The sequence below is a fragment of the Henningerozyma blattae genome, chromosome 8, assembly GCF_000315915.1.
Source record: "Henningerozyma blattae CBS 6284 chromosome 8, complete genome".
NCBI lineage: Eukaryota > Fungi > Ascomycota > Saccharomycetes > Saccharomycetales > Saccharomycetaceae > Henningerozyma > Henningerozyma blattae.
The window spans coordinates 585,575-597,953 of record NC_020192.1 but is presented as its reverse complement, the minus strand read 5'-3'; the positions used below and the strand labels follow the sequence as shown (position 1 = coordinate 597,953).

Sequence of the window (12,379 nt, the reverse complement as noted above, 5' to 3'; positions counted from 1 at the left end):
TATATAATGTAGGTTCGTTACTGAACCAGGTCTGATTATCTATCATACAAAGGAAGCAAAGACTTGCTATGAAATAATTTATAATGATCCCTCGTTTCGAAGGTTTCTTATAATATGCGATCTATTATTAGTGGCTTTGTGAATATGCAGAAATTGGTTGGAATTAAAAATGTTTAGTAGTAAGTAGAAATGTCTATATCATTTACTCTAGTAAAAAAAATTTACTCAATAAATCGAAAAAAATAAAAAATTGTCTTAACTTAATTTTAAATGCCAAATGCTTTCCTTGGTAAGTATTTAGCCCATAACATTACAAATTATGTAGTTTTTAAAACTCCATCTTGTTAATATGCCTTTCATAATATATGCGATACTCATTTTAAGGGCCCATCATGTTATCAAAGCTTGCAATATTTACGTCCACTTTTTTAACGACATTATCTATAGATCTTTTTAAACTTTCAGTAAATTTATGTTTGAAACCCTCTAGATCTGGAAAATAAGTTGGCTCTATCGCAGACATTTCTTGGTATTTTTCAGTCAATCCCAATGATTCTATAATGATCTTGGCGACAATATCCCTTATCATTTGTTGTTTTTCCGCCAGGGAATCTTTATGGATATTCAAAACTGCATGTGCTGTAATTAATACCAACGCTCTAGAGATTGAGCTTAATCCCATATCACGAGCATTTGTCGCACGTTGATATGTTAATAACGCTAAGCCATCGTTTTTAAAACATTCTATTAATGAGTCTAAATTATTTTTTAATGATATTTCGTCATGGCGATATGAGCTAGACTTAGCTTTATTTTTCAGAAGAGTTACTTTAACCAGATCCTGTGCTGAGCAAGTATGTGTGCTGTTAACAACTTCCTCACTAGTTCTCTTAGACACTAATTTCACAACCCCATCTTTAACAACCATTTCATACTGTAATTTGTGGCAAAATAAACATGAAAGAAATCTTGTAGAACCATCATTTTTATTCTTATAACTTGCGTGCATTACACCAAGAAACAATCGATATTTGCAAACGGCATATGCAAATAAAAATGTCAGTACAAATTCTGATGATTTATTACAAACACTCATTATTCCAATACAAATATCATCGTGAATTGTTTGGTCATTAATTATCATACCTAATTCATTTCGTATCCAGTATAATAGGGATTCTGAATCATTTACAGTTCTTGTGAAATTTTCTAATGTTAATACAGGAGTAGCAATTCGTTTTAAGGCACGAACTTGTAAATTACTAACATTTGCTGTTTCTTGTAATTTTGATAAGACTGAATTTGTAACTTTATTTTCTTGAAACAATTGATTATATTTTTTTTCTAATAATTGCATTTCTTTATCTCTTGATTGAACTAATTTATTAATCGATACATAATTTGTTTTCAAGCTTTTCAATTCTTTAGAAATTTCAAGTTTTTGTAATTTAATTTTCTCTAACGATTTTTCAAGTCTCTTATTTTTTTTTTGAAGCAATCGATATTTATGTCTCATTTCTGCCTTGTAGTTTTTATAGATTTCGATCTCGTGAGATATTTCAGTATTTAGTTGTATGTTATCTAAATTATCCTCTTCACTTTCATCATCTGAAAATTGGAAATCTTCTATGTCAACCTGAGAATTAGATTGTTGTTCTACGTCAATAGAATCGATTGAATAATTGTCATTATCATTGTCATTGTCATTATTTTGGTCATTATCATTATCATTATCGTCCTCGTTGTCATCCTCATCCTCCTCATTTTCATCTTCTTCACTAGTAGTATCTTCATTGGAACTGTCATTATTAATATTAGTATAATTGGGAACAGCTAAACTTGATTTTTGATTTCTTCTTTTGTGATCACCCGCCCTCTGGCTATTATCCATCTCTTATCTTATTACAATGTACGCTAAACCTCTTTGACTTAAGGGTTTCCCACATAAGTTTATTCAATTCAGTCAATACAAGAAAGTGAAGCTCTATAATTCCAAACCATCAACTTTTCTCTATTCTTCACTTTGCCAAAAAAAAAAGAATATTTTACATTATTGTTTTTTTTAAACCATTTTACAGTTTTTCAACAAAGTAGCCGAAAACGGTCAGTATGAAATATTGCTCTCCCTTCATGCTCGCATAATTTAGAAAGCTCAATTATATTATATTAAATTCTTTTAACAAAAAAAAATTAAAAAAATAAGAGCAGTAGAAAATAGTCCCTCTACAAGACACATAATTATCCTTTGAATATTAAATATTTAGTAACAAGAATATATGTATGAGAAATTCAAAATGATTTCTTTTTAAGATGGTCAAACCCTACAGTTGAAAGTTTCAATCGATTTCCGTTTCTGGAAAATTAGCAAAACAAAAAGGATTCTGGAATGCAGTGGTTCGAGACCCGAAGGGCGTGAAATTAGAAGAGAAAAAGTGAATTATTATAATAAAATAGACATTTAGTAGAGTTGTGTTTGTGCAAAAGAATACTTGTTTGTAGTCAATGGATATATGTATATATATCAATGGGTATTTTGTTTCCCGTAGAATTTAAAACACGAAATTTTAAAGATCTGGCAAGAGATCTGTTTAAAAAAAAATAATATCAACCTCAAAAAAGAAAATTAAAAGACAAAGGGAGCAGAAAAAAAAATAAAAGTGGAAAATATAGGATAGACTAAAAATTTAGCATTACGAAAATGTCCAGCCATAAGGATCAGCTCCATGGGCTCATCACAAGATCGCCGCGACAGAAAAGCAAATATCAAGATGAAATTGATACCAGTAAGAAAAAATTAATGATTATGGTAATGATGATGATGCTGATATTGAATACGATAAATTGAGGCAATCTGTGGTGAACAATGAAGATCAATTGCTAGATTACGACTCTCAAGATGACCAAGAGTACGAGCTAGAATCCGATTATGGTAAAGGTAGTGAAGATGATTATACGATGCAAGCCGATGAATCGTTTATACATGACGATGAACTCATGTCTGATGAAGAATACGATGATATATATGGTAGTGACTATGAATATGGATCGGAAAATGATTATGAGAATGAATATGGAGATGAGTATGATGACCACTATGACATTCATTCCAATATTAATTGGTTTTACACAGTAGTACTGTCAATCATATTCAGTTTAATAATTTCATATTTCATGAAAAATAAAAATTTTACTAATGTAGAACTAGATCACACACATATCCAAGAACAAATTAATGATATTACAAGTAAGAGTCATTCCATGGGTACCAACTATTTGCATGTATTCCAAGAAAATCTTCAACAAATCATCGATCAATTTGAAACACAAATTAAAAGAATCGTGCCAAGTAAAGATACTCATGAATTAGATCAACAATTAGATATGATTGATTTACAATTACAAAAATTTAATAGAATGGTAGAAAATGAAGATATAACCCAATTCAGTGAGTTTTTATTTGAACAATTGAATACTAAGTTACCCAATGATGTTCCTGTCATTATATCTGGAAATAAACAAGAATATTTGATCATTCCAGAATTATATTCCTATATCGCCAAGATTCTTGTGTCAAGTTTTTCGAATATCCGTACTTCACAACCTGAAGTGGAGGAATTCCATTATGATGCAAATAATTATAGTGATGAAATTATTACCAACTCTTTAAGATATAAAGATAAACAACAATTCTTAGATGATCTTGCAATAAAAGTTTCAAGTATTAAGCAAGATATCTTTAATCGTTTACAAGAAAATGAATATGATCTCAATAAACGGTTACAGCTCGTTGAAGAGTGTATCTGGAAACAATATGAAACCAATCCATTCCATTGGAGCGATGAGTTGAATTTTATTACTTATTCTACGGGTAGTCAAATCATAAACCATCTAACCTCCAAAACATATTCTAAGGGAAACAGTGTGCCAGTGACAGATCTATTACTGGATAATTCCCCAGTAGCAGGGAACACGAACACCTATTGGCAATGCTCCACTTCTGATCACAAGGGGAAGTGCTCTTTGGCTGTAAGATTCCGCTCCCCTGTATATCTAAGTAAATTGTTTTATATCCATGGCAGATTCAAAAATAACGTCCATCTGATGAATTCTGCACCACGAACTATTTCCATTTACATTAGATTGTCCACTCAGCCAGCACTCAATACGAATTCTCAAGATATCATTGAAATAGCTCGTCAATATGGGGTGGGCCAAACCCATCCGCGTGATAACGGCTATTTCAAACTCGGAACTTTAAACTACGACATGTTAAACCCTCAACTGATTCAATCTTTCCAAATACCGTTATGGTTCTTACGAGAACGAGTAGCAACTCATTCCATCTTATTCCAAGTAGAAGAGAACTATGGTTGTTCAGATTATACCTCATTACGTGCTTTTGTGGCACACGGTTTTACTGGCGCCGATCTTGCGTCGACACCCATCACGTGAATATTAAATTTATGAGCACGTGATGATGTACAATTTTTCCAAAATAAGAAAATTCTCAGTGAAAATGCCTGCATGATGAAATTTCCACTTAAGATTTCCTAATATTATCATAATTTCCTCTTGAGGATGGAGAATGCACTCCACAAACGGAACCGGAAATTTTCAAAATAAAAATATGCAATATAGTTTTGGTTTTCGATGACGAATGTTGACAATTGTCAATTTTCACTTACGAGATATGGTTATGCTGAACTTCGAATTTCGTGGACTTGTAAGTTTGTAAACTTTCTGTTCAACTCCACAACTAGGTTTGTGTGTTTGTTGTAAGACAACTTATGTGGCTTTGTTATGCAGGAAGGATCTGGAACTGCTAAGGTATTGGCTGACTACATCGTGAGGGTAGTAGGTACGGGATGGTAATGAAGGCAGTTGTTATTCTCAAGCTCTAAGCCTCTAACAAGTAGCAAAAGGTTTATTGTATTTAATATTGCCGATTTATTTTGATTTTTGTTTTTTGGTGGTTATTTGTTACTCCGAAGGTTATTAAAATAAGTATTATTACTAGTAGAATACTTTATTCCTTTGAAAAATTGTATCTAAATTTATCTAGGAAGTGACAATACAATGGGATTTCTGACTAGTTTCCGTTTAAAAAAATTCAAGAAAACAGACTCACCAGATGATGTGAGAGAGATTACTCATTTGGATAATGCTTTGGATTCAAATGATGAAATTACTTCTCAAATTCAAATTCAAAACCAAGAACCCAAGAGAAATAAAGGATCTTTGGAAACCACCAGTGAGTTAACTGCCAATAAAGATTTCGAAGTGATTAATCAAAATGTCTTGGAAAGTGTTAAGCCCATAGTGGCTCTATTACAAGCTCATTCCAAGAAGAATTTTTTTGATTCTTCTTCTGCTACTACTACAAATGAACCAGTAAGTTGGAACGTTTCATCAAATTTGGATCCATCTTTCTCTAAGGAATATATTCCGTCAAAGATTACTGTTAGTGGTAAAGAGTTGTTATTTGAAACTGAACATGAAAATTTATTAATTCCCTTAGTGGAAGAAAAAGACAACATTTTTGGTTGTAATATTGTTCGTCATTATCCAAATGATGATGAATCGGAAGATAGTGCTACGGATTCCTTACATTTCCAAAATAGTACTATTGTTGTTCATTGTTCAAACCCAGAATATTTAGATATTCTCCATAAATCTTGTTTATTATCCATTTTTGAATACATGTCTATATTTAAATCCTTAACAGGTACTTTATTATCATCAGTCGGAACTCAATTGCCTGATATTAATGTCATTTTAAATTCTAATTTCAGTTATCGTGATTGGTGTGAAATTTATTTAGAAAATGAGGGTTGGGTTAAAGTTTGGTGTCATATTGATTCTACTAATAAAAATTTCAAAAATAATAATAAAACTAAAGATTCTAAAGCAAATTTTGCCATCAAGTTTTATAATGATAATAAATCTCTTTCATCAAAAAATTTAATCTGCTCTATTTCAAATATTTCTTTCGTCAAAGATATCTTTTTCTATAAAGATTGTCAAATAACTAACGTCAACGATTTAACTAATTTAACGCCTATGGTCTTAATTGAAAGTATTAATATGATTAGATTATTAGGTGATATTTCTTTCCATTCAGCAGCATCCAATGAAACCGTCACCCCACCTCAAAATAGAATTATGAGTTCCTCCTCAAGATTGTCATTCTTTAATAAAGATAAAGATAAGCAAGATATGGACACTAATAATAATTCGGATCTTGATTCAGATTCAAACCTGTTTACTGAGCCTCCTCCAGAATTTGCCTCTCCAACTAATAGAGCTCATAAAAGAATTAGTTCATTTACAAGTACAAAGACCAATTTATCTACATCTTCATTGGCAACTAATTCATCTTCCAAAGATACAAAAAAATTACCTCCTGTAAAATATACAAATCCAAATGGTTTAATCATTAGGCCAACTCCTCATAATGGGATTTCTCATATTGAAACCATGTTACGTTTCATCGTACCAATGATGGATGTAGCTGGATTATATGGTCGTCCAGCACAATTTAGAGTTCAAAAAAATGATCCATGTTCTCTAATGTTCGGTTTACCCTCTTTGCCAACTGTGGATTATTTTGCCAAACAAGAAATGGATTCTTTGATTGAAACTCAATTCACTGAAGATGAATCCTTAATTAAAAACACCACTTTTTTAGCAATGCATCATTATACTCATGTATTAAAGAATCTAATGGATGAAACTCCGGATAGAGAACAAACTTTGAATTTTACAAAATTACACCATCTACCGTTTAATTGATTTTTCAAAAAAAAAATACCATCACATATCCAATATTACGGTACTTTGACTTCCTCCTTCAAAATACAAAAAATGTAAAAAAAATACGCCAAAAAAATATTCTTACTCACTTTCTATTTTAATACTTCTAATTTCAACGCTTCTTTGTTTCTTTAATAAATAAACTTTTATTCCATCTTTTTATTTTTAGTTATTTATTCGTAACCGGTCATCTTATATACTGTTTCAATATATTTCTGTAACTTAAAATTTGCACTTACCACAATTACAAGTTTCTTTAAAGCATTTTTTAATGCCATTTTTGTTGTTTTACTTTTTCCTTTTTTCTTATTTAATTACTGTCCTTTATAGTTTTTTTTATTTTTTAATGTCGCGAATGTTGAAATTTCTAAACTCTTGTAATTTGATGAGCTTAACTGAAATATTTCAAATTGCCAACCAAAAAGAAAAACACTTAAATATCAGAGATAAAAACGATCAAACACACCCCTCATTCCAAAGCGAATCACCCATTCAGAAATGCAAGCTCCTGTAGTGTTTATGAACACTTCTCAAGAGAGAACTACTGGCCGTCAAGCCCAAATAGCTAATATCACTGCTGCAAAGGCCGTTGCCGATGTCATCCGTACTTGTTTGGGTCCAAAAGCTATGTTGAAGATGTTGTTAGATCCAATGGGTGGTTTAGTCCTAACTAATGATGGTCATGCCATTTTACGTGAAATTGATGTCGCTCATCCAGCTGCCAAATCCATGTTAGAATTATCTAGAACTCAAGATGAAGAAGTTGGCGATGGTACAACTACTGTCATTATTCTAGCAGGTGAGATCTTAGCTCAGTGTGCTCCATATTTAATTGAAAAAAATATTCATCCAGTTATTATTATCCAAGCTTTGAAAAAAGCTTTGTCTGATGCCTTAGAAATCATTAAGGAAGTTAGTAAACCAGTGGATATTCAAAATGATGATGCTATGAAAAAATTAATTCAAGCCTCTATTGGTACTAAATATATTAATCACTGGTCCGAAAAGATGTGTGAATTAGCTTTAGCCTCTGTTAAAACTGTTTGCATTGATTTGGGTAACACTCTAGAAGGCGAACCAAAATTTGAAATTGATATTAAAAGATATGTTCGTGTTGAAAAAATTCCAGGTGGTGAAGTCTTAGATTCTAAAGTACTAAAAGGTGTTATGTTAAATAAAGACGTCGTCCATCCAAAGATGTCTCGTTTGGTGAAAGATCCAAGAGTTGTCCTTTTAGATTGCCCATTAGAATATAAGAAAGGTGAATCTCAAACAAATATTGAAATTACAAAGGAAGAAGATTGGAATAGAATTTTACAAATAGAAGAAGAACAAGTTCAATTAATGTGTGAACAAATCTTAGCTGTTAAGCCAACAGTTGTTATAACTGAAAAGGGTGTCTCTGATTTAGCACAACATTTCTTATTGAAAGGTGGTTGTAGTGTATTAAGAAGAGTTAAGAAATCTGATAATAATAGAATTGCCCGTGTTACTGGTGCTACTATTGTTAACCGTGTAGAAGATTTAAAAGAAACCGATGTAGGGACTGAATGTGGTACATTCAAAGTTGAATTAATTGGTGATGAATATTTCACTTTCTTAGATGATTGTAAAAATCCAAAAGCTTGTACGATTATGTTACGTGGTGGTTCTAAGGATATCTTAAATGAAATTGAACGTAACCTACAGGATGCTATGTCTGTTGCCCGTAACGTCATGCTGTCTCCATCTTTGTCACCAGGTGGTGGTGCTACAGAAATGGCCGTTTCAGTTAAATTGGCTGAAAATGCTAAAAAATTAGAGGGTATTCAACAATGGCCATATCAAGCTGTTGCAGATGCAATGGAATGTATTCCACGTACTCTAATACAAAATTCTGGTGGTAATCCAATCAGATTACTATCTCAATTAAGAGCTAAGCACGCTCAAGGTCAGCATACTGCAGGTGTTGATGGTGATACCGGTAAATTGGTTGATATGGTTGAATATGGTATTTGGGAACCAGAAGTTATTAAGCAACAAAGTGTTAAGACAGCTATTGAAAGTGCTTGTCTTCTATTAAGAGTTGATGATATCGTCAGTGGTGTCAGAAAGCAAGAAGAATAAGCATATTCATAGAAAACGAATTCATCACACACAATGAATAACACATAGAATTTCATTTTTAAAAAAAAAGAAAAAAAAACTAAATGTATAATTATTCTATATATATATATTATGTAATTTATCTCATTTTAATATTATAAAAAGTAAAATTACTTTGGACTGACCATAAACCCAACCAATTTATTTTTAAAAATATGTAGGTTGCATTCGAAAAGTTCCTTAAATAAATTTAATGTACAGTTTTGAGAGTTATTTATATAGTGATATGATATACAAATTGATGCATGCTCTGAAATATGTATTTTAATTCAAATGTTCCCAATATAAAAAATGCTAGTTTTCATATGTATTCGGCAATAATCTTTAATATTTGGTCAATCTCTTCTTCATTGAATCTGGATTCACATTCTTCAATAATAGCATATAGATGAACCATATTTGTTGGTAACTGATTTATTAATTGTAATTTTTCAGCTTGATATAAGGAATAAGCATTTAATTTTCTGATAAATTCAGAAAATTTTTCGTCATTCATTCTGGTAAGGGGTGATTTTAATTCTGTTTCACTTTTTTTACTATTTTCTAGATCAACATCACCATCAGCATCTTTTTCTTCTTCTTCTTCTTCATCTTGTTCCACTGGGATAGAATTTTTATCAAACGATAAATAGGCAATCATTCCTCTTGTTATCGCTTGTAATTCAGGATGGTTGTAAGGTCTTTTGCTACCTTTTTTGAATTTTTTATTTTTCATTTCTGCTAAACTGTCATCATCCCAAAGATTTTTTCTTTCAAGATGTGTTAAAAATTGCAATACTTCATAATCACTTAAAAATGCATCTCTTTCTTCTAGAACCTTCATTTTCAATCAAGTTCGTATGGTTTGATTATTGAAATTAGGCTAGTAGAAAATAATTAATGATAATTTTGTATGAAACCAATTATGTTTTGAGATGCCTCATTTCTACTATATGATTCAAATTTTAGATTTCTTTTTTTCCACGCATTCAACTCCGGAAAGCGTCATTAATTTCAAAGAAAAAAATATTTCCATATTTGTTTATTGATAATAATAAATCTTATATTACAGATAGTATATTTATGAGTCTATCCATATTATTTTTGTTTTATGTTGGTGTATATTTAAGAAAGAGTCTGGATTTTCAAGTCGTAATACAATTAACTTTAAATAATGTGGAAAAACTTTCAAGAACGATTTTAGAGGTCAACATTGTTTGTTTTACCAGTCAAGAGGGTGCTCAACCAATATATGTTTTTATTTTTGAGAAGCTAGTTTTTAGCTTGTGTGTAAATATATGTATAAAATTGATTCAATACTAAAGAATACACCTTTATTAATCATAAATTTATTCAATGCAATACAACTTTTAATATTTTCACATAAAAAATATGTAATAAATGGGGCGAGTGTAGAAAAAAATAATTCATTATATGCTACCTTTTTCTAATCACAAGTATTCATTGTTTTATTACATGGTTATTTATTATTAATATAATGTTTATATATCATCTATCTTTTTTTGACGGATCTCTTTCCTATTTGGGACGAAATATTTTATTGCTGACAAAATAATTTTTCATATTCTGTCCTAATTTTGAGCCCTTAGGATTCTGTTACCTAGTTGATTATTAACCAAAAAACTCATTCCAACAAAAATCTAAGTGTTAATATGGTTTTACAGAGGATAATCTCCCCCAAAGTAGGTTGACAAAACTTGAATGGGTGGCATTCCCCTTTTTTTCAAAAATTATTTAGGTACTGTGAATTTTTTTAGAGTATTAGTAAACTTTTACGGAAAGTAAAATATTCTCATGGAGACTTCTAATCTAGTCTTCTGAGTGGCAGTATATTGGGGTGATGAGGTTGTCTTTTTTCAGTCTGTTGCTGCAATTGTTCAACTCTTAAATTGGTATATAAGTTGCAGTTATCCAATCGATACAATAATCTATTTTACTGAGATCTTTTTTCTTTTCAAATAAAATCAGTAACAATTTAAATTTGTGAAAACTAGTTATACAACTCTACCTTATAAAAAAATAAGTATGTCATCCAAGAAAGCTGTTATTGCTCTAACTTCTCACAGTGGTCCATTTTTCGCAGACGGTAAGAAGACAGGCGTCTTTTCTGTGGAAACATTATACCCATACCATATCTATCGCGATAATGGTTTTGAAGTTGATTTTGTATCAATTGATGGTAAATTTGGTTGGGATGATTATTCTTTGGCTTCTGACTTCTTATCAGGGAAAGATTTGGAAGAGTTTAATGATAAAACATCCGATTTCAATGTTACTTTGAGGAATATTAAGACACCAGATCAAATCTTGAAGAATATTAACGATTATAAGATCTTTTATGCTTCTGCTGGTCATGGTTGTTTATACGATTACCCAACTGCAACTGGATTACATGAAATTGCCTCCAAGATTTACGAAAATAATGGTGTTGTTGCAGCTGTTTGTCATGGACCAGTCATCTTTGAAGGTATTATGGATTTAAAGACAGGTAAGAAACTAGTGGAAGGTAAATCAGTTACTGCATTCACTGATATTGGTGAAAAAATATTAAAAGTCGATGATATTATGAAGGACAAAGGTTTCGATACCCCTGAAACTGCATTATGGAAGCTTGGTGCCAAATACTTATCACCAATTGGTCCTTTCGATGACTATTCAATCACTGATGGTAGAGTCGTTACAGGTGCTAATCCAGCATCTGCATCATCAACTGCTATCAGATCAGTAAACGCTTTGAAAGTTCCAGGTAAATGATAAATCCGATAATGTACTTAATTTATATCGGAACATCTACGTATCGAAGGTTAAGGTAAATGAGTTTCTGTAGAATAGCTTTATTTACTAAACCTTTTTTAAATTATATTAAACCAACTAGAATATAACCTATTTATGTTATGTACTCTTAAGTAATTTATATTTTTTTCACAGATGATCACTTTTAACAAATTCTGATACAATTTAAAAAAATTTATTAATAATAATGTTATAATTAAAAAAAAACTCAAATATTTTAATGCAACACAAATATTAAGACATTAAAAAAATTCAAATATTATAAACTTGGAATTAGACTACATGAATAAAAAATATATTAACCTATAACAACTGTAGCAACAATTAGAGTTTCTTCTAATTTGGCTATCTACCTGGCGAATCTTATTAATGATCCTAATCGATTCTATCTACTTTACACAGTACAAATTTTACTAAAATTATAATGGATACAATATATGTGCCTATTTGATAAATATCCACTAAATACTTATTATTTGGTGACTTTAACACATACAATGGAAAAAAGAAAATAAATTAAGAATAAATTATTTAGACTATAACATCCCAACCTTATATTTTCTTATACTGATAACATCTCGTTTGTAATCCATTTTATTCTACTGTAGAATATCAACGCTTATATTTA

At 30.7% G+C, this 12,379-nt stretch overlaps 6 protein-coding genes across 6 annotated transcripts; 4 read left to right on the top strand and 2 right to left on the bottom strand.

Annotated features, from left to right (window-relative positions):
• Nucleotides 1–379: 379 nt before the first annotated feature.
• Nucleotides 380–1,891, bottom strand: TBLA0H02520 (uncharacterized protein; the record flags this gene model as incomplete). Its single annotated transcript, XM_004182007.1, has 1 exon — nt 380–1,891. One exon carries the CDS (start codon nt 1,889–1,891, stop codon nt 380–382), a length of 1,512 nt encoding a protein of 503 aa, XP_004182055.1.
• A 1,064-nt stretch (nt 1,892–2,955) lies between these two features.
• On the top strand, nt 2,956–4,452 carry TBLA0H02510 (uncharacterized protein; the record flags this gene model as incomplete). The annotated part of the gene is made up of 1 exon (XM_004182006.1): nt 2,956–4,452. One exon carries the CDS (start codon nt 2,956–2,958, stop codon nt 4,450–4,452), a length of 1,497 nt encoding a protein of 498 aa, XP_004182054.1.
• A 624-nt stretch (nt 4,453–5,076) lies between these two features.
• On the top strand, nt 5,077–6,792 carry TPH3 (Tph3p; the record flags this gene model as incomplete). The annotated part of the gene is made up of 1 exon (XM_004182005.1): nt 5,077–6,792. The coding sequence occupies one exon, from the start codon at nt 5,077–5,079 to the stop codon at nt 6,790–6,792; it is 1,716 nt and encodes a 571-aa protein (XP_004182053.1).
• A 519-nt stretch (nt 6,793–7,311) lies between these two features.
• On the top strand, nt 7,312–8,919 carry CCT3 (chaperonin-containing T-complex subunit CCT3; the record flags this gene model as incomplete). Its single annotated transcript, XM_004182004.1, has 1 exon — nt 7,312–8,919. One exon carries the CDS (start codon nt 7,312–7,314, stop codon nt 8,917–8,919), a length of 1,608 nt encoding a protein of 535 aa, XP_004182052.1.
• A 340-nt stretch (nt 8,920–9,259) lies between these two features.
• On the bottom strand, nt 9,260–9,781 carry RPC17 (DNA-directed RNA polymerase III subunit RPC17; the record flags this gene model as incomplete). Its single annotated transcript, XM_004182003.1, has 1 exon — nt 9,260–9,781. The coding sequence occupies one exon, from the start codon at nt 9,779–9,781 to the stop codon at nt 9,260–9,262; it is 522 nt and encodes a 173-aa protein (XP_004182051.1).
• Nucleotides 9,782–10,983: 1,202 nt separating this feature from the next.
• TBLA0H02470 (uncharacterized protein) lies at nt 10,984–11,712 on the top strand (the record flags this gene model as incomplete). Its single annotated transcript, XM_004182002.1, has 1 exon — nt 10,984–11,712. The coding sequence occupies one exon, from the start codon at nt 10,984–10,986 to the stop codon at nt 11,710–11,712; it is 729 nt and encodes a 242-aa protein (XP_004182050.1).
• Between the last annotated feature and the right edge of the window lie 667 nt (nt 11,713–12,379).